Genomic DNA, 22,128 nt, shown 5'->3' on the forward strand with positions numbered 1-22,128 from the left:
GTTGAGGATTTCCCCGATTAAACCAGGAGCGCCCAGGTCAGGCTGCTGTTACTCTTGCCGCCATGATGTTGAGCGGCCAGATTGTCCATGTGGGAAGCAAGGGGCAGAGTACTCACCTGAGCTGGGAGTATTCCACCACTGCGGCCAGCTGCTAGCCGCTTGCTTCTGTGGGGCCACAGCACTGAATGGTGGCATAGGGAGGGCTAGGCTCACTACCAAATGCTTCAAGCATGGCTGCAAGGGCTGCCATATCAGTCCTGTAAGCACACAAGACTGGCTTCAGATGAGATGGTCCTTACCCATCTCCCTGTGGAGGCAGTCTTTCCCTCACTACAGTTTCTCTCAGAATATTTGCTGTGGGAGAGAACGCCTCGAGGGCTTGTCAGCCTTAGGTCCTTGTGGACAGCATGGAAATATCCCTTCTCCTGCCCTGAGCAGCCATTAGTACCGCCATGGCCAGAGATGAGTACAGTATACTGTAATAGGCTTTCTCTTGGGCCACCAGCCGGCTCCCAAATTATGACACAGGAACTTACTAGTTATGAATGCCTGGCCTTTCCTTGCCCTTGTCCCACTAGCTCTTATAACTTAAATGAACCTATTTCTCTTCATCTACATTTTGTCTCAGGGTTTTTTGTTTGTTTGTTTTGTTTTGTTTTTTACCTTTCTTTGATTCTGTATGTCCTGCTTTCACTGCGTGCTCTGTGTCTGGCTGGCTGGCTGGCTGGCTGGCAGCTGGCTGGCTCTGGGTGTCTGGCTGACCCCGGGAGGGAGTCTCCCTCTCTTTCTCCCTTGTTCTCACCTCTCTTCTTCCCCAAGCCTAGATTCCTCCTCCTACTTATTCTCTCTATTAAACCAATCAGGTGCCTTATGCAGGCAGAGTGAAACAGAAACACTCCTTTACATAATTAAACAAATGCAACATAAACAAATGTAACATACCTTTATGTTATTAAAGTAATATTTTGCAACAAAACAAATGTAACACATCTTTCCCTAGTTAAATATTCTGCAACAATGTATCCTATGGTTGTTACTCAGGGAGGAGGCCCAGAGATTTCCCCTGCATCCCACCCATCCAATCTCACTGAAATGTGGCTTTGTGGTTCTAGCCCTGGGTGTCAGGGGCCTGGGACACTGACCCTTGACCTTCACTCTGGGCATGTTCTGGTGCCTCCTTCTGTATTTTTGTGAAACCAAGGAACTGTTACCAGCATAGCCCATTCACAAAGGTGTTAGGGAATCCCTGCCAGCTGGCAAGTGTTCAGTGCCTCATAACTGTCAGGCATCATCCTAGAATCCAAGCCTATGACAGTGAGCAAAACCAATAATCTCTGACCCATGGAGGATGTTCTTCCAAACAATAGGATTGTCTGGTGATGAAGAAAAGGTTGGGTGAGCCTAACAGAGACAGAATCATGTGTCAGTGCAGCAGGGTGGCTGGAGACAAGCATCTTCACATAACTGTCCCACAATTTACAAAGGAGCAGAGTCTCCCAGGGTGCAGCCATCAGGGCTGCAGTCAGTACCTGTGGGATCTGGGGCACCACCCTGGGTTATTGTCCCCAGAGCAATGCCCTTCCCTGCCCTCCTCATTCCCTCACCTACGAATCTGAGTTCTCAGCCTTTTTGTGCCAAATGGATGTTAGTTTTATGGACCATTGAGATCGGTTTTCTTGTCCCTCTCCCTCGAGCTTTCTCTTGGGTCTTATGGCTATGTCACAGCCAGTCTGACTTTAGTCTGCAGAGCCCAGGCCCAGAGGTTCTAAGTCCCATCTGCTGTGGCCTGAGCTTGCAACTGATTGTAGACAGTGACAACTGAATTCTCCCTAGGCCTTCCTGTGTCTGGGGCTGTTCCACAGGGGCTGTTCCTTGCCTTTCTTCCCCACCCAGGCCCAGGCTGGAAATGTAGCCTTTGAGGTCAGCAGACCCTCCCAGGTTGCGGCAGCCCAGGAGCCTAGGTTGAGGCCAAACTGGCACCCAGGGGTCTCATAGCCAGCCTCAGCTACCAGTTCTCATCCCCTGGGGAGCTTCTAGTCACCACCTGCCCACACTGCACCCTGGACCTGCTGGTTCTGAATCAACCAGGGTGAGAGCCCTGTCCAGTGTGAAGAGGGCCAGCAGCTCTGCAGCACACTGGGGCTACTCAGAGGACTTTTCAGAGCTATTGGAAACCAGAACCCCAGCCAGTGAAATACGACAGGCCCGTAGACTTGGAGATTTAACTTTTTATTGCATGTATCTATTTATTGGTGGAGGAGGAGGGCGCTGTGTCATGGCACACCTGTGGAGGTCAGAGGTCAACTTTATGGAGTTATCACTTCTTTCCTTCTACCACGTGGATCCCTGGAATCAAACTCAGGGAGTCAGGCTTGGCCACAGTGTCTATCCGCAGAGCTCTCACAGTCAGTCCCTTCTTCTGTGTTCTGTGGAAGCAAGGGTTACTCCCACTAGGGTCATCCATCATGCAAGAGTGTTAGGGGGCCTCCACCAGCTACAGGAATTTTTGTGTGTGGTTGGTGGTTGGCTTTGGTGTTTGGCTGTTTGCTTTGTTTTAATGGTGTCTCATTATGTAGCCTTGGCTGGCCCAGAGCTTGCTATGTAGACCAGGCTGACCCCCAATTTACATAGATCCACCTGCCTCTGCTACCCAAGTACTGGGATTAAAGACGTGAACTGCCACCACCCAGGTTAAATAAATTTCATATGAAAAGGCATTCATGCATGGTTAGATGAAAATGTGGAAATCAAGAGACATTTTCTAGCCCCCATCCCATCCCCCAACACACACACACACAGAGTGAGCTATTCTGTAAAGCCCATACTATCTCCATTTTACAGTCAGGGCTTGTGGCTCAGCGAGGGTAAACGACACCTCAAAGCCCCACAGCTGAGAGGTACAGTGTCCAAGCCGAATCCACCAGTGTCACATGTGGCTTCTTTCCGGCCCTTTCAGAACCTTAGACATGCAGAAGTCTGTACTTTCACATAATCAAGGAACCACAGGGGTTGTTTCTATAAAATAAGAATGCAAAGGATGCATCTAAACCATATATCTGCTTCATATTGTTTCATTGACAGAGAGCTAGCCCATGCATAACCTTCCGGGCATCCCAGGGTTCTATTCTGGAACTTTCTTCTGCCCCATTCTACAATCTGCACCCTGCCCTCCCTCCCACACATAGCTTGAAGATACTCATCTGAAAGGAGACAGCGCCCCCTTCTGGGAGCTGCAGAACTCCCAGGCCGACTCCTGGGAGGGCCGAGAAGATGGACCACGCCACGGGTGGGATAGATGTTAATAGAAGAGAAACCAGTTCAAACTGCTTTGTGCGTCCCTGGTGGAGCTCAAGACCAGAAGCCCCTGCTTCCTGGGCTTCTCTTACCTGCCCTAGACACTGCAGGTGCTGCCTAGCAGCTTTCCCATGCCTGGGCATTCCAAAGGACAGAGCAGACAGCACAAGGGTTAACCAGCAACCCTCCACCTCCTTCCTCTTGCTTCTGGTCCGCTAGCCTGTTGCTATGGGAACACAGCCCCATGCTTAGGAGTCAAAACAAACTAATTAAAGCAGCCTGGGCTAGAATGTGAAGAAAATCCCACCTTTTCACAGGGGCCAGTCTCAGGGATGGGTAGCTCAGGGCTTGGGGTTCCTACCTTGACCTGCAGGGCTGGGGGTGGTTCTTTACCTCTCACAGCCCACACTCAGCTATCCTCCCTGCTTCATTGTGAGATCAGCCCCCTCATGACCTTGCCTCAGTTAAATGCCCAGTTTGACTTCCTGCCTAGGCTTATACCATCTACGGAAGCCAAGAAGGTGGGGTGAACAGAGGGCTGAGGCTGCTTTAGCCAAATCCTTGAGATCTCAAGATGGTCCACTGAGGCTCTGGGTGGCCTCCAGCCCTAAGATCTTTGCTTAAAGGTCTCAAGATGGGTCCCTGGTCTCTCTTGGGTTGCTTTTTCTGCACACAGGCTTGGAACACGGAGGGAGCCCATGCATGCATCCCTTCTGGTCCTTCTGTCCTCAGGCCTATACTACCCAGGGTTCTTTGCTGTTTGTTTTCTAGGACCATCAAGGTGGAGGTATACGACTGGGATCGGGATGGCAGGTAAGGGCAAGGGGGTATAGAGGTGTAGAGGAAGGTGAGTAGACCTAGGGAACTCTGGGAGAACTGAGCCAGGCCCATGCTTGCACTCCCCTCACTAGCAGAATCGGGAATGCTCTGAAGTGCTTGTGTTGTGGGACATTGAGCATTCATGTACACTTTCTTTCTCTGTGTGGCTAGCACTGAGGAAGACCAGGCTGTAGAGGATGGTTGAATACCCAGAGATGCCCACAGTCTCATAGAGGCTCACTGTAAACACAAAGAATAGGCAGGTCTAAGAAAATAACTATAGGGACAGTGACAGCAAGGTGTTTTAAGGCACAGGAAGGGCATTGGACAGTGCCTAGGGAAGGCTGGAACTGGCCTGCAGGAAGGTGACTTCTGCTTGGGGACTGGGGTAAGTATGGATGGAAATTCCTAGACAGAACAAGAACACGTCTCTCAAAGCAGGAATCCAGAACCCTCGCTGTCTCCCACTTGTCTGTTGAACAAAATACAGACATGCCATCCTGGCTTCTTGTGAATCACTCCTTGCTGGGGCACTACTGACGGGTGGTCACAGTTGACATCTCCCAGATCTGATATGGACTGGGGTGTTTTTCATATTATAAAAGGTGCTGTGCCAGCAGAGCTGAGTCAAACCCAAGCCATGGAAGGATCTCCAGTGCCCACCCTGCCTGTGTTAATCCTACCCCACCTTCCCAGTCCCTTCTAGCCAGCAGGGTCAGCTCTGCCACGCTTCCACCCGACTGGCTTCATTCCCTCCTAGCAAGTCTCCATACATCTTCTTTACCCAGGAGAACTAGGGACAGCCACCAGGGTCCTACCATCCAGGGACCAGCCCCAGAAGTTCAACAACTCTCACTCTGTTGTCAACACAGTATGAACTGAGGGTATAGCTCAGTGGTAGAGCCATTGCCTAGCATTTTCAAGACCCTGGATTTCATCCTGTACAAAACTAAATATATAAGCTCTCAGGACTGGCCGATGGCTCAGTGGGCAAAGGTACTTGGAGCAAGAGCCTGACAGCCTAAGTTCAGACAGAGAGAACCTACTCCATAAATTTAGTTGTCCTTTGACTTCCGTACACATTTGTGGTTTGAACACATACCACATAGAAAGAGACACAGACAAACAGAGACACTAATGACCAGTAGAAATAAATAACCCTCTCCCCCAAATAAAAGTGTATATATCTATGAAAGTGTCATAATGAAATCCACTACTTTGTATAACTTTAAAAAATCAAAACAAACTACTGTGAACCCACAGCAAGGCATGGCCCCAGGGACATGGGCGCTCCAGCTGGATGCCCCAGCTAGAGTGCTAAGCACTGCATTCTAGCAAGGACCCAAGGCTGGTGGGAGTGCTGTTTGGTGCAAGTTCTTGCTGTGTTTAATATAAACACACTCTGGAAAAAGACTTCTGCCACCGGGCTGGATGTCACTCTCATTGTCTGTTTAGGAAATGTTAGTGGGAGGGTCTAGTTCGGTTCAAGACCCAGGGTTCCATGCAGCACCAAAGGAAGGTTAGGAAAGATCCAACCATGGTTATAATACTCACTGGAGTCTGAAGTGGGAGGATCTGAGTTTGAGACCAACCTGGGCAATACGAAATGAATAAATTAATGAGATAGGCATATAAGTAGCCATGCCTGTCATCCCAGCACTCTGGAAATAGAGATCAGGAGTTCAAGGTCATCCTTGGCCACACAAGTTCACAATCAAATTGGGATACACAAGACAACGTCTACAAAAGCCCAAAATAGAAATCAAATAAAAAATAAAAGCAATAATTTTTAAAAATGTTATTGAGCTGGGCACAGTGGCCACACCTTTAATGCCAGTACTCAGAAGGCATTGGCTCTGTGAGTTCTGGGCTAGCCTGGTCTACATCAGAAAGTTTCAGGCCAGCCAGGACTATATAGTGAAGCCCTATTGTTGGAAAACCTGTCTCAGCAGGGAGGAGTTAATGAATGCCTTTAAGCCCATCACTTGAATTTGACAATTGTTAAATTTCCCTGTTTGCCTTATCTATATTTTACTAATGTAATTTAAAGGAAATTCCATCATGGCTTTACCCCTAAATATTTCATTAAACGTGTCTAAAAAATAAGCACATTTCCCCCACATAACTGTGAATGCCATTATCCCACCTGACATACTGAGTGGTAATGCTTGACTGCCTTCCAACATTCATTCCACAGTGACTGTCCCCAAATGCCTTTTCTTGCTAACTCATTTAAATAAGAATCCAAGCTTCTCCTTCCTCCAAGTGTCTTCTGCCAAGTGGCTTCCTTGGTCCATGAGTAATGGAGAGAGCTCTCCTCCTATATCAGGCTTTCTGTGCCTTGGAGTAGAGGCCCTGGAAGGGCAGGGGCAGGGTGGGGGCAGGCTGTGGGACAGGTTAGGATGAGCTAAGGCATTCCAAACCTGGGCCTCCAGGCTCAACAGCATCTTCCCTTGCAGCCATGACTTCATTGGGGAGTTCACTACCAGCTACCGAGAGTTGGCACGCGGCCAGAGTCAGTTCAACATCTATGAGGTGAGATGCACCAGCGGTGGGGTCTGCTCTCATAAGGGTGCCAGGGTCGTGACGGTAATGACATGGGAGCTCCGAGAGGGACTGGGGACGTCCATGTTGTCTCACAAGATGGGTTTCATGTTCCTATTTCACAGCATTCCCAAGACACACACCCACACACCACAAGCATTCATACACCACAGGCACCTATACACCACATGCACCTATATACCACACACACCCACACCATACCACACACACACATACACACTTATACCACACACCCATATACCATATACACCCACACAGCACAATACCCATACACCACAAAAACCCACACACACCCATACACACACCATAACACACACACACACACACACACACACACACACCCCACATACAAAGTTAACTTATCTGACTTCCAAGTCCTACATCGTCTCCTGCAGAACACTGCTGACCAGGGATAGGGCAGAAAGAAAGGAAAGTCCTGGGGGCTGGAGGAGTAGTTCAGTAGATTCACACACACCATACCACATATACACCACACACACATACACATACCATACTACATACACACACACCACATACCATATCACACATACAGCACACACACACACATCACATACACATCACACACCATACTACATACACACACATACACACACCATATCACATACACACACACCACATACCATACCACACATACACCACACACGTACATATACACACAGCACATACACAACATACTACATACACACACACACATACACCATAATCACATACACACACATACCACACACAATACCATACATACACCACACACATGCACACACACACACACACACACACACCACAAGAAGAGCCTTCAGGGTCAATCCCAAGCACCAGCAAGAAAGGGAAGGAGGCTGTGAGTCAAGACTCAAGGTCCTGACCCAGAATGCTCTAGGTGTGGACCAAATGCCTGGCCACAGGTGGACAAGCTGCTCGGAAGCCCTGTGCTGCCTTGAAATGAGCTTCTAATGTGCCTGCATTAACGTTAAGGCACTGAGAGGTAACCTGACCCCATTGCTGCAGCCTGCAGCCCTCACCACAGCTGAGCACTGATGGCCTGTAGAGGGAGAGTGTGCTCTCCTTCCACAAGTAGAGAGAGACACACTGCATGCCTGTTGGGGCAGTGAGCTGCCCTGCTTTCCGCTGTTGGTCACTTCTGCACTCTGAGGGTGCTGTCTGCCATATAGCCTCCGCAAAGACCTCTTCTGCCACTTCTGATTAATGTCAGTGGTCCCTGGAGACCCTCTCAAATGCCCCTCCAGGAAGTCAGTCTTCACCCACTCACCACTCCTCCCCAGGGTGTGCCTGGGGCCCTTCTGAGACCATGAGGTTCTCAGAGGTGGGACATTTGGTTCTACATTCCCAGTAGCCTGGTGCACAGGAAAGCCGATTTCAAAACGGGAAAAGTAGCCTATTGAGTGGGCCAGTTCCTTACAATGTCCCTAGGAGGTGCTGTGGCCCTGTGTGGAATGCAGCAGCCACTTGTGGCTAGGGAAGAGGTTCTGGGGAATCCCAGGAGACCTTAGAGCAGACAGGGTGCTAACTCACTATTCATTCATATCTGACACCAACTGTTGCTGTAATGTAAAAAAGAGTAGCGGCAGAGAGTGGGAATGTGATTACATGTTAATTTAAAGATAATGCAGAAGGCTTCAAAGAAATGTGTCAGATGTGGTGTGTGTCTGTGTGGTCCCACCACTCAGGAAGCCGAGGCAGGAGGAATGTGAGTTTAAGGCCAGCCTGGGCTACACGGTGAGACCCTGTCTCAAAAACAGAAAGCAGAATAAAATGAAACAGAGGTAGTATAAAGAAGTTCACACCCCAAGCCCCATTACATGCTCATTCCCTTCTGCTGAAGGGAAGCTGGAGTGCATTGGTTCCAGTTGTCCAAGCTCTATAGTATTGACACTGCAACCCTGCCTGGCCATCTGGGCAGGCAAGAGCCAATGGTGGACTAGGGGAGAGAGGCACTTCTGGCTGGTTCAGCTCTCAGACCTGACCTCAACCCCACCTACACATTTGTTATCCCCTCCCATTCGAACCTGTCACTCATTCATCAAGATGACAGCCCAGTTATATATGCACCCAAGGCCTGAAGACAGGTTTCTAATCCTGTGTCTACCCAGAAGGCTGTGTGACCTGCAGCAAATCACCTGGCATCTCTGTGCTCTGATTTCCTTTGTCTCCAGAAGTGAGGATCAACCCTCGTTAGACCAAACACACTGCAGTTAGAGACATATTGAAGGCCCCCAAGGGAGGCATGAGCCATTCGGGGGAGGAGAATGGGTTCAAGAGAATCCAATAGGTGACCATGTGAGTGGGATCCGCCTTGCTCTGCTGATGGGACACCAGAGAAAGCCCAGATTTCGCATGTTGAGCATGGGGACAGAGAGCTCAGTGTGACTGAGCAGCGTGTCTCACCAGGACAAGGTGGCCCTCCCCCTGGCCCCAGGGTTTCTCCAGCATTGATAACATGTACAGCTGGGCCACAGCTAGGGGTCAGCATTCTGACCACCCACTCTCTCTCCAAGTGGTGACAACAGTCTATAGACTTTAACAAATGTCAAGGGTGAAGGGTGTCAGTGGCTGTCACTAGCAGAGAGCAGAGACATCCCTAGTCATTACTGAGGCTACTGTGTGGGACCTTGTCACAGGTCGAGCAGATCTGGTTTGGAAGCTCCCTACTGTGGGTCTGAGTGGGAGCCCCAAAGGGGATGGGGAAGGTGGGGCTGAGGCAAGAAAGGTGTGTGGGGTGAAAGGGAGGCCTAGCCAGCGCAGGCAGGTGTGGGCAGAGCTATCTTGCAACATTCAGCTGCTTTGGGCAGATTTGAGGGTATTGGAAGACAAAGCTAAAGAAACTGTCCCAGTGTGCTAGATCCTGGGACGCAGAGTTAGCTACAACTCCCAGCTTCTAGTATCCCACAAGGCCTGGCAAAGCCCTTCCCCAGCTGTGGTCACACCCCATACCCTGCTGGGATGGTGCCCAAGCCACACCCAGGGCTGGTGGGAGCCCTGGACCTGCCCTGACTGCTTTCAAACAGTAGCTGCTTTTCCCTACAGGTGATAAACCCAAAAAAGAAAATGAAGAAAAAGAAATATGTGAATTCTGGCACGGTGAGTAGCCTCCCTATGCACCCCCCTTGCAGTGGGGAGGGGGCATTGCCCTGAGCCAGGCTGGAGTGCAAGGGTCTGAGCCAGGTGAGTGGGAAGCAGAGCCATCAGCCTGGGGGATCTCTGCAGGAAGGAAAAGGAAAAGCCAGTATGCTTGTGGGGAATTCCCCAGGCACTGGGCTTTGTGGAGAGGAGCAGAGGCTGCAGGCTGGGAAGTGACTCAGCCAAGGTCACACAGCCTAGGGTCAGGAGAACCACCTTCCATCTGTGTGGGCAGCAGGCATCCCACCTGGGTCAATGTTGGTCCTTGACTTGTGAGGGATGCTCAGCTGGATATTCCCACATTTATCCAGCAAATATGTACAGGGCACTTAGCCATGCTATGCGGACAAATGACACAGCCAGGAGGTGGCAGGTCCAGGTCCCTGGTGCTTGTAATAGGGGAGTCAGAGGGCTAATTAGTACATGCACACACCTCCGTGAAGTGCTTGCAATAGGTGTGGGGGAAGAGTAGATATTGAGAGTATCGAACGATAGGTACCACATGCAAAGGTCCTGAGGCAGAGCCCCGGCACTGCTCTATAACAGGTCAGTATGTTTGCTGTGCAAATGTACTGTGCCATCTTTGGTCTGGGTTCCACCTTGACTATAGGAATTCTAATGGCGACTGTGGAGGGTGAAGTACTGCTGTAGGCTGTTTCTGGTTGACTGAAAGCCACCTGGGAGGAGGTTCAGTGGCTTCTTGGGTGCTTTACACACTGTCCCCTGGGTGGGGCCTCACACACTGTCCCCTGGGTGGGGCCTCACACATTGTCCCCTGGGTGGGGCCCTTAGGCCACAGCACACAGACTTTCTGTCCCATTCTCCGGGTTGAGGGACATCAGCTTTGTCACGGCTGGTCTAGCCAAGCTGAGGGCCTGGAAGGATCATTGTATCCACACCAACAGAGGCTCCTTTATTCCAGGCCCCCTTTCAGGTGCCTCACCCCTCTCTGACCCCAAAATTCTCTGTGTCAGGCTGCCTTCGTGGACAGTGCCATTGCCAAAGTCTCTGAGGGACAGAGTGGGAGGCTTCGACTAGGAGAGGGGTCCTGGGTATCAGGCAACTACAGGCTGCTCAAAGGGTCTTGGAACTGAGGGGCAGAGGCTGAATTACACCCCAGAATGGGGCATGACAGGCAAGGCTGAAGAAACAGACACAGGAGTGGGGATCGATGGTACCACAGAAGCATGGAGTCCACGCTGGTCAGAGACACAGACACAGGAGGCCAGACCTACACCAGGAAGACTCCACATTGTAGGCCAGGGCTCTGGGTTTTCCCAGGCCCACTTGGAGGATGGCTGGGTCCTTTGCCCAGGCTCCGTGCTTTAGCAGTAAGGTTGGCATCACAGTTAAGTGTGGTTCTAAAGCCCACCAAACTCCAGCACTCAGGAGGTGGAGGCAGGAGGAACAGGAGTTCACGGTCATCCTGGGCTACATAGCAAGTTTGAGGGCAGCTTGGGCTACGTGAGACCCTGTCTCAATGTGAAAGTCACAGAGGTTCTGGATTAGCTTCATATCCCCACTGTGCCACACCCCGGCAGCATCCTTGGAACCTCACTCTTCTTGGCTGTAAAATGGGGATGAGAGTCCTTGGTGGGGTTGCCACAGGCACAGCGTGGAGTGAAGGGTGAAGCCAGTACCTGTCCATGATGGCTCTCCACAGGCCAAGTGTGGAGTCAGATCCTGACCATCCTGGGGCTCTCCGCTAACCACACCCACTTTCATTTCCAGGTCACACTGCTTTCCTTCGCGGTAGAGTCAGAGAGCACCTTCCTGGACTACATCAAAGGAGGGTGAGAGCGATGGGCCAGCCTCCCCACACCCCGGGGAGACGGCAGGGGTCACCATGTAACCAGAGCACACCCCATGAGACCCCAGCTGAGCTGTACTGGGCTGTAAACAGACCCTGCCTCAGCAGCAGCCAGCCTGGGTCATGTCAGATCCCTGAGCAGAGGTTAGGACCTGATGGTGGTGGAGGCTCCATAACAAAGAGAGCCAAGGTGTGGGCGGTGGAAAGTGCTCTGGGTGGGGCATCAGGAGAGGCAGGTTCTGGGCCCGTTTGCCTCGGCTTTTCTGAGTTACTATGGTGAGTCATGTTCTCTGTGGGTATCAGGGCCATCCAAGGATTGCAAGGGGTCCTGATGGGTGTGGGACAGGGACCTGTAAGGACAGTGAGATTAGGGTACCATTCCAGGGCCAGAAGGTGCCCAATCTCAAGCTGAAAGAGCAGAAGGAACTATAGGGGTGACCCACAGGACAACGCAGCAGAGCAGCCAGGAGGCCTCAGCTGTCAGCTCAGCAGACATGGCCTGACTCCAAGGAGGGGCCTCTCTGGCACACTCCCTGCTGGCGGCTGCCAGGTCAGGGTGTGGGCAGCTGAGAGCCCACAGGTGCAGGCGAGCGAAGACTGCACCTGCCTGAGAGGAGACAGGCAGGGCAGCTACCCAGGGCGCATCCCAGCCTGGCAGGCACCCGGCTGCCCTGTCTCCTGGGACATCTTTCACTTTCCCATGACTCTGCTCCTTCATCTCCTGAACTTGCAACCTGTTACAAGCCCTCCTTCGCCTACAGAGCACCAATAGAGCATCCCCCCACACCCCTGGGCACCCAGAAGCCTCCTCTAGCCGCTGTGCTTAGATCCACTCCTTGCCTCAGCACCCTCCCTTTGCAGAGCTGGGTACAGCACTTTCCTTTTATGCGCCCTCCCCCCACCCCACCCCACCCCCGCCCCCAGCTGCAAAAAAGAAAGAAAAGAAAGTGCAAACCAAAAATTTTCCCTTCTTTATTCCACTAAGCAGCCAGCCCTCACATTCCATTGCACCTGGCAATTCTCAAACAAGCTTCATTTTGTTCACCCTCTCATTTGCATAGCACTCCTAATTTCATAGAGGGTGGGATGAAGACCTTATCTCCATTTTGCACCCACCTTCAAAGGTGGCCTGGCTCCTTTTGTTCCTGGATAATTGGTGATCCTTGTCCCCCGCTGTGGTTCCCCACGGGGCTAAACACCAGAGGGAAGCTGAGGAGGCAGGGGGCTGCTGAAGCACCTTGCAGGTCAGACCTCCTAGAAAGAACTCTCTGGAGGGTCTGAGCTAGACACTTGACTCCAGACTATGAAAATATAGGGGCATGTCCAGGCAGGAGGCAGACAGAGGTATCTGTCTGGGGACTCAGAAAGAATTAAGAATGAGGGTACCTTTGCCCATGACAGATGAGGCCAAGAGGCAGGAGCAACTTGGCTGCAGGGAGTTGTTCCACAAAGTGCCTGTTTTCTTTCTTTTCTCTCTTTTTGATTGATACAGGGTTTCCCTGTGTAGTTCTGGCTGTCCTAGAACTCACTCTGTAGACCAGGCTGGCCTCAAACTCACAGAGATCCGCCTGCCTCTGCCTCCCAAGTGCTGGGATTAAAGGTGTACACCGCCATTGCTTTCTGATTGCTTCCTTCTCCCATGTTTCCTGGACTGTGAGTAGAATAGTTAAGGAACAGGGACAGCCTTTCCCCTCATCCTGTTTTGGAAGAGACAACCTAGTAGTTGGCTATAGTCCAGCAAGGCATAGCCCATCCTCCCAAGGATGGCTCCTGAGTCAGAGCTTTTGCTCTCCAGGTATCTCCCTTCCTCTGACAAAGGTGCTGTTGTTCCACATGAAGAGATGCCATCAAACAGTCTACTGCTACAGCAATCAGTCCCCAGCCACAGGCTTCAAATAAGTATCTGGCTGTGCTGAGTGTGATTTACACAGCCACTCAGGGGCCCAGGCTCTTGCTCTCTTGTGGCTCTTCTCTTAGTGACTAAAGTCCAGGGAATGCTCTACCCCCAGGCTAGCAGAAAGATGGGACTGCCTCTGCCTAGAAAAGCTGGCTTGTCTCCTACTGGCCATGTATTTGCCCTTGTCCAGGGGACAAAGATCTCATATGCTGCAGCTTGGCTCTGATCAGGTGGCAAAAGATCTGGGATTTCTAATAGGGACCTTCTCCAAATGCAGTTGAAATGGGCCTGGCTTCTGTTATATCCTCTACATCCCCAGGCAAAGCACCTTCCCCAGTGTGACTCTAGGATTTTCCTTAAGCAGATTCTGAGGGCTCCGCCTCAATCCAACTGAATGGCCACCGGGAAGGGCCCTAGAATCCTCTCCCTCTGATTCCCAGATGTGTGAGAGTCCTCCCAAGCACATCTCTTCATCAGTTTCACTCTGTGTTGTCAGGACCCCACAGCAGCCAACTGTGAAAAATGTCAGCACATGCTATCGTGTTGAGAAGGGAACCTCAAGTGCCTCCCAGACTCTCGGCGACCTGCCTAGAAAGTCGGAGTCTATTTTCCCCCTCACCCATTGGCGATGAAGTGTACCTCAGCTCTCATCCATTCCTAGGTCCTACAGAAGGTAGCTCTAGAATACAAGCCTTTCTCTTCATGAAACACAACACAGGGGTTAAAGACATGGTTCAGTGGTTAAGAGTACTTCTTGCCCTTGCAGAAGACATCACCCATATCAGATGGCTCACAACAGCCTGAAACTCAAGCTCCAGAGAATCTGACGCCCTCTTCTGGCCTTTTCCAGCACTGCACTCAAATGCACATTCACACACACAGACACATAATTTAAAAAATGTTTAAGCACATAGCCACACTATATGATCCCAAAATAACCCACAATGCATAATAATACCATAAACACTGAAAAAGTCACAGTTCATTAATACCAGAGTTGAGGCAGTTTTCAATTGTCCCTGATTGTCTTAAAACTTTTTAAAATTGGTTGATTCCAAAGTCCAGTCAAAATCCAAATTCTGATTGATATATTTATCAATTTGTTTTCATCTTGCAGGATCTAGAGGGGATGAGAGAGTCCCAAGTTCAGGACTAAGGTCCTGTATCCTATAGGATAGGAACTGTATCCTATACAGGTTTTCATAGATTCTGGCTATATCCCCTGTGATGTCATTTAGCATGCCCCCTTCTGTCTCCAGTATTTTCTGTAAGAACTTAAAGACTGGCTGTGGTATTACATGCCTTTAATCCAACCACCTTGAAGGCAAAGACAGGAGAATTTCTGTGAGTTTAAGACCAGCCTGCTCACATATCAAGTTCAAGGCTATCCAGGGCTGCCCAGTGAAACCCCTAAAAAACTAAGCAGAAAAAAAAAATAAAACAAAAAACCAACAACAACAACAAAAAACCCCAACCAACCAACCAACAGTCAAAAACCAGGGAAAAAAAAAAAAAAAACCCAAGCAGATAGCTGCAGAGGCCTAGTCAGGTTCCGGGGTGGGTTTTTGTCCAGGCAGTATTGTGAGTGATGTCATGTTCTTCCGCCTAGAGATATTTAGTGTATGTTTTGACTCTTCGTCATCCTTTAACCATTAGTCCAACTCTGAATTTGAACCAGAAACCCAGTGAGACCTGACCACACCTACTCACTCACTTGGGCACAGGTTCAGAGAGGAAGGGACAGCGACCCACAGACAGTGCATAACATAATCAGTCCCTGTGTTGTGGGTAGGATGCTCACCTCCCATGCTCACAGTGGCCTCACAGAAGGACGACTGCTGCAACCATTCTAGCTTCCCAGAGCTTATGCACAAGTGGCTTCACTGAGGTCGCATGCCTGACACACATGGGTGCCCAGGGCTTTCCCTCCTTGCCCATCTTCCCCAGGTAACTCCAGGTCTTCTCCTCTTTAGGACACAGATCAATTTCACCGTGGCCATTGACTTCACCGCCTCCAATGGTGAGTGGCGAGGAGGCAGGGGTGGGCATCTCTGGGCTGTGGAAGACTATAGGCCAGCTCCCTCATACTCCCTCTTCTTCCTGTTGGGTGACACTATTCCGGGGGGGGGTGTAAACAAACATCTACTCCCCCAGATAGGGAACCAATAACAGACCAAAGTACAGATATTGCCAAAGTCCAATGTGAGTTTGCTGGCTTGCTTGCAGGGGTATGACTGAGGGGTTACTACAGGAACATAGGTGGATGAAAGCCACCCCAATGTGGGTGACAACCCAGGAAATCTGGGACCCTGAGGCTCTCTACATAGGTTGCAGGCAGTTTAACGGGGACTTCCGGTACCTTGTGAGTTGTTTACTTCCTGAGTCTTAGGGAACTTCTCTCTGAGATGGGATGCTTCAATTAGGAAGAATTTGCCTACCAGAGAAGGCTTCTATGTCCACACAACCAAAGTTAGAATGAGAAGGGCTACACACACCTTTGATCTTAGCATTCAGGGGAGGGGGAGGGCAGTGGCAGATGGATCAGGCAGTGAGTTCAAAGCCTGCCTGATCTACTGAGTGAGTGCCAGGCCGGCCAGGATGACACAGTGAGACCCTGTCCCCCAAAATAAATAAATAAATAAATAAATAAATAAATAATTTGTTAATGAAATTAAATAGTCAAGAAGTGAGGCCTCCCCAGGTCAGATGGCACTATACCAGTGTGCCTCTATGCTGGTCAGGAAGCACACCCCAAGCACCTGTGCTGGTCAGGGAGCATACCTCAGCCGTTGTCCTGGTCAAAAGCACCTCCGTCTACTGGGGAACAGGAGAATGCAGCATTCTAGATCTGGCTGGGGCTGGGTGGCCAGGAGCCGTCACCGTGCCTAAGTGTACCCTGAAAAACAGCACAGAGCTTCTTGTGGGGTCACGACCCTGCCAGGGTGCTCTGAGCTCATTTTGTGTGTGTGTGTGTGTGTGTGTGTGTGTGTGTGTGTGTGTGTGTGTGTCAGAAGGCACCTAGGTCTTGCCCTCTCCTGGTGTGCCTAGAGTCCTTTTATGGCTATAAGGCAGGAATACTGGGCTGTTAAAGCTGGGTGGGGGGTGTATCTGTATTTGGTACTGATGCCAAAAAAGACAGTGTAGGAAATGGCTCAAAGTCCTGCTGAGCGAGTGAGGACTGGAGGTCTGGTTCCCAGGACACACATCCATGGCAGGTGTATGTGGTGGTCCCCAGCTCTGGGATTGGTTAGAATTCGGTGAATTGGGTGGAAGAACAAGGAAGGATGATTCTTAAATCAGACCTGGGCTGTCCATGTGCAAGTGTCTCCCAGCACATATATGCTTACCTACATACATACAGACATGAATACATGTAGGCATTAAAATGGAGGGGAGACCGTTGTATTTGCACCACCCATTTGGTCCTAATTGTGACCCTAGGACAGGGCAGATACCCTGATTTACGAGGGTCTCTCTAGTGAGGAGGCTGAGGTTGAAGGGTTAAGATCACACAGCTAATAGGAGGTAGAGACATTGGTCTGCCTGGGGTACTATCAGTAATTAGTGCATCAGTGAAATCTGAACTCCTAAGGTGACAGGGGCTATGGGAATATCATGGCAGGAGAAAGGAAAGGGGTAGGAGGACACTGCTAGAGGAAGGCCACACTGGGTTGGTGGCCATGGAAGAGAGACAAGGAGGGGGCCTTGCAAATATTCAGGAGAGAAACAGACACTGCCAGGGCCATGGGGGGAGATGTGGACCTCAGGCTGGGAGGGTAAGGGAGGACCAGAGGCCAGATCCAAGGGGATCCTGTGGCTTGGTGGAATCTGGGGTGATCTGGGTGAGATGAGGACTCAGGTTATTTCAAGCCGAGGATCTGGCCTTGGAGTGGGTTGGGCAGGCCAGTATGTAGTATGGGCTGCAGATAAGGGCAGGGAGGGGGCAAGCAGGAGCCATGACCAAGTGGGACACTGGATCTGTCCCAAGGGCTTAGCAGTCACTCCCTGCTGGCTGCTGAGCTAGGGTAGGATGGAGGGGGTGATAGGGAGAGGTTCTCGTGGACACGCCCTGTCCAGTTTGGCAGGTGTCCCCATATCTTGTGTTGCAGGAAACCCCTCGCAGTCCACGTCCCTGCACTACATGAGCCCCTACCAGCTGAATGCCTATGCGCTGGCGCTGACAGCCGTGGGGGAGATCATCCAGCATTACGACAGCGACAAGATGTTCCCTGCCCTGGGCTTCGGGGCCAAGCTGCCCCCCGATGGCAGGGTGTCACATGAGTTCCCACTGGTAGGAGGTGCCAGGCTGGGAACAAACAGTAGGGACAGGGGGAGTTTTTAATTCTTGACCTCAGCCTAAATACTTGTCCAGTAATCTCCAGAGACGTGACCACCTACTTGGGTTGGGGTCTGAACTAAAGGCAACTATGTCCTTCCTCTGCCTCCCCGCTGCCTTCCTGGGCCCAGCCCTGCCTCTTCCACCTTCCTGCCTACTTGAACTCAGCTGTCTCCTCTTTGTCCCAGAATGGCAACCAGGAGAACCCCTCATGCTGTGGCATTGACGGCATCTTGGAGGCCTACCACAGCAGCCTTCGCACTGTGCAGCTCTATGGCCCCACTAACTTCGCCCCTGTAGTCACCCATGTAGCCAGGTGAGCCTGGGACAGCTGGTCCCCAAGAAGCATGACGGGGGGGGGTGTAATAGAGCATCTCATGTCACCTGCCCACCTTTCAGCAAGAAGCCCAGGAGATTCCCTTCGACCCCTTACCAGAGTGTTTGGGAGCCTTGCTCAGGGGCCTGGGCCAGAGGCTCCAGGACACACCTCTTTGTGTGCCTACCCCCACCCCCACAGGAATGCTGCAACCGTGCAGGATGGTTCCCAGTATTCTGTTCTGCTCATCATCACTGATGGCGTCATCTCCGACATGGCACAAACCAAGGAGGCCATTGTCAATGTGAGTGTGGAATGGGGGCCTCTCTCTCTCAGGCACACACACACACACACCCCTAGGAGAACCTGATTGGGTGCTTCCTTTAAAGAACCACTGGAGTTCCTTCCCTGCCCTCCTAAAAGTGACCCCCCCCATTTGAATCCCCATCCATCTAGTTGCTGGCCAGAGTCTGGCATGACTAGGAGAGAGTGCTAGCCAGGAGTTTGGGAGATAAAATAAGTGCTGCATCTATGAGAGATCAGACTCTGACCCACACAGATGACCCTGTTCTCTGGGGGCCCATGGCTCCCTCAGCATGAAGAAAGCTTCCTCCCAACCATGACCTATGGTTTCCCTGTAAAAGGGGCCCCAGCTGCTCTGGTCCCTCATGGTGGCTTGAGAGCCAGACAGGAGATGGCTCACATAGGCAGGGAGACCCAGCTCCCCCAAAATGTCCCTTCTCTTGTTCTTGATCTCTGTGTTATCTCCCTATTCCCTCCTTTTTCTTGGGGTCCCCTATCCTTCACTGTCCATTCCTTCCCATGCCCTGCCCTCTCTTCATTTGGCCTACCTTCCTGTCTCTACCTATTCCTCACCTAGGACTTTGCCCCTCCCCTTTCTTCTCCTAGGCTGCCAAACTCCCCATGTCCATCATCATTGTTGGTGTGGGCCAGGCCGAGTTCGATGGTGAGTCCAGTGCTCCCTTCCCAGCTGTCTCTTCCCACAGAATCCCATGCCATCCTGTCCCCACCAGCAAGAGCCCATGTCTGGGTGGGCTTGTGTGCCCCAAGAGAGTGTGTCAGTACCCACACATGCCTCAGCCTCATCCAGGGGCTGTACCACTCCTCCAGGCAAGGAGCCTGGACAAGGGGAGCAGGGCCCTAGCTGCATGTTGGTCTCGGTCTCCACCTGTTTCCTCATCTCTAGTGCCAGGGCAAGAGCCCTCGAATGGCCTGGGATTGGAGGGGAGGTCCTGTCAGATGTGCAAGTGCTCTGTCATAAACACACATCCTTTGTCCCACAGCCATGGTGGAGCTAGATGGCGATGATGTGCGGATCTCCTCCCGGGGGAAACTGGCTGAACGGGACATTGTCCAGGTGAAACAGCCCCTGCCCTCCTGTAGTGCATCAAATATCAAGGCCCTCTAGCCACACCAGTCTCAGAGCCCCTGTGCAGACTCCCCAAAGACAGACCCTGGAATCCCCTCCTCCGCCAGTGTTCACATGAGGCCCTGCCCCTCCCTGCCCTGCCCCGCCCTGCCCCACCCTGTATGAAGCTCCCTCCTAACCTGAATGACGCCCCCACAGAATCCAAAGCCCTACAAGAGGGCTCCATGCTCATGCACCTTCTATAGTCTTCCTACACGGTCTTCCCATGGCATGGAGACCCCTTGAAGATGAAGGAGTTGACCTTACTGTTTAGGAGGAGGAGGGCAGGAAGGAGCCAGAGGGAGGTTTTGGTGTGGGTTAGGCATGGGTTTAGAGGAGATGGAGTGTAGGAGACAGAGAGGGTCCCTCTAGGAAGAGGTGGTTAAGAGGAAAGGAAGCCAGGAGGCCAGATTCAATCAAGCTTTCCCAGACTCCCTTGAGCCTCTGTACTCATTGCTGCAGTCTTGGGTGAAGGGGTTGAGTCAGTGTTAGGGCCCATCATGGAGTAGGTACCAGAAAGACCTGGGCAGTCCTTGACAAAACTCACAGAGTGGGAGTGGGGGTTGGATGCAGCGTGTCCTCTGGAAGGGGACCCAGATGCCTCCACTGATCCCTCTTTCCTTTCTATCAGTTTGTGCCCTTCCGGGACTATGTGGACCGCACTGGCAACCATGTTTTGAGCATGGCCCGCCTGGCCCGGGACGTGCTGGCTGAGATCCCTGACCAGCTGGTATCCTACATGAAGGCACAGGGCATCCGCCCACGCCCACCACCGGCTGCACCAGCTCAGTCACCCCCACAGTCCCCAACCCACTCACCTCCTGGGTCCCCCCTGCACACTCATATCTGAAGCTTGCAGGACCAGGGGTCTGGAGGCTGAGGCTTCACTCCTTGTGGTTGCCTTCCCAGACTCTTCTTGGAGGGCTGGCAGGAGATGGGGTGTCCATGGCCTCACCCCACTTCCTGGCCTCAACTTCCCACCCAAACCCAGGAAACTGTGGGTGGGGTAGAAGATGAGGGATACACAAGATTCTGGGGTTGAGTAGACTCCCTTAGCCTGTGTTGGATAACCCCAGGACTCCCCTATTCCTGCAGTTCAACTGGCCTCCAGCTCCTCTCCCTTCCTCCCTAGTGTCTAGTGTCCCCAGTCCCTAGAGATCCCCTGTCCTGTTTCCATGGAACCCTAGGCTGGTGGGCTACCAGGGATGTGTGTCACTGACCCTCTTAGGGACACCATATGTAAGCAGAGCCTGTGGGCCATCAGGGGCTGTGATGGAGGCACGTTAACATAGTGCCCCTTCACAATTCTCAGAGGCTTGGTGGTATGCTAGAATATTCTAGATAGAAGTGTCACGGGTAGCTTGTGGCATTGAGATGTCTCCTGCTCACCTTGGAGGCCCCTCACCTGTGGGGTACAGGGCAGCCCCTGCACTCCCACTGGCCTCCTCTCTGCCCTCCAGTGGCTCTGGGACCGAGACAGGAGCCCTGAGCACCAGCTTGACCTCACCCACATCCAGCAGGAACCCACCCAGCATAGCCTCTGCTCTCTGGACCTCTGTGTCCACACCTATGTGATGACAGGACTGGTCAGGTGGTCCAGTGTTTCCTGAGCCATCCTGAGGGTCCATTCCATTCCACAGTCAGCCTCCCATGCCTCCCATGCCCTTCTCATGACTGCTGTCCACACCCAGGCTGTCTAGACTCTGGGGTTGCCCCCTTGCATCCTGGTACCCCCACACCCCAGCCCTTCATTGTCAGAACTCCTGCCCCTGATTTGGAAAAGTGGCAAGGAGGTTTTCACCTACATTTACCCCGCTGGCCACCACCCTTTGTCCACTGGGGCAGGCCTTGCATGTGTCCCCTGTGCCGCATGGGGTCCCCGCCTGCCATCTCCCACCCCACCCGCCTCTGTCATGCATGGTGATGGTGGTGTTTCTACTGTCTGGTCCTGTGCCTGTCTGAGACCGTCTCTGTGGAACTTGCCTTAAACTGAAGTAAACTGATTCTTTTAGTAGATCCCGTCCCTTCTCTTCAGAAAACAGCTCTGTTGCTTGCCCAGCAACTCTCTGCTGCCTCAGTTCTTTGGCTCAGCCATGCCTCCATCAGACTCTGAGGGAGTCATGGGTGTGTGTGGCAGGGGATGAAATCTGCCCCCACAAACACCAGGGCAGACAGCACATGTGCAGACACTCAGGTCTGTAGCCTGGCTTCAGACAGCGGGAAGAGTCAGGAGCAGTGGGAGCCGATAAAAGAGCAGACAACAATGGCAAGATGTTTTAGGAGAGACAGTTAGGCGATTGAGGGGGAGCCCTCGGGAAACAAGCCAGGAGCCATGCTGATGCCTGGGTGAAGAGGGCTCTGGTAATGGGCTAAGGGCCGTGTCGCCCAGGTAGGAGCCTGGTCAGTTTGAAGGGGACAAGGAAGCCACTGTGATGAGAGCTAAGTTAAGGAAGAGAGTGCAGAGGCTAACGTCAGGGAGGGGGCCAGAAAGCACTGGGCCTTGTGGGTC

The 22,128-nt window shown here is 51.9% G+C and overlaps 1 protein-coding gene across 2 annotated transcripts in view; it reads left to right on the top strand.

The window, feature by feature from the left end:
* Cpne5 (copine 5) overlaps positions 1 to 20,942 on the top strand; it is a 79,436-nt gene extending 58,494 nt beyond the window's left edge. For both annotated transcript variants that reach the window (XM_051187070.1, XM_051187071.1), the window contains 11 exons: positions 4,066 to 4,107; positions 6,573 to 6,648; positions 9,739 to 9,792; positions 11,563 to 11,624; positions 15,512 to 15,558; positions 17,648 to 17,829; positions 18,063 to 18,190; positions 18,392 to 18,494; positions 19,100 to 19,157; positions 19,495 to 19,568; positions 20,251 to 20,942. In XM_051187070.1, the coding sequence (XP_051043027.1) occupies positions 4,066 to 4,107; positions 6,573 to 6,648; positions 9,739 to 9,792; positions 11,563 to 11,624; positions 15,512 to 15,558; positions 17,648 to 17,829; positions 18,063 to 18,190; positions 18,392 to 18,494; positions 19,100 to 19,157; positions 19,495 to 19,568; positions 20,251 to 20,469 (1,045 nt within the window). In that variant the 3' untranslated portion in view covers positions 20,470 to 20,942. The remainder of the gene's footprint in view (positions 1 to 4,065; positions 4,108 to 6,572; positions 6,649 to 9,738; positions 9,793 to 11,562; positions 11,625 to 15,511; positions 15,559 to 17,647; positions 17,830 to 18,062; positions 18,191 to 18,391; positions 18,495 to 19,099; positions 19,158 to 19,494; positions 19,569 to 20,250) is intronic.
* The last annotated feature ends 1,186 nt before the right edge of the window (positions 20,943 to 22,128 follow it).

This window comes from Phodopus roborovskii, unplaced genomic scaffold, assembly GCF_943737965.1.
Source record: "Phodopus roborovskii unplaced genomic scaffold, PHOROB, whole genome shotgun sequence".
NCBI classification, from domain to species: domain Eukaryota; kingdom Metazoa; phylum Chordata; class Mammalia; order Rodentia; family Cricetidae; genus Phodopus; species Phodopus roborovskii.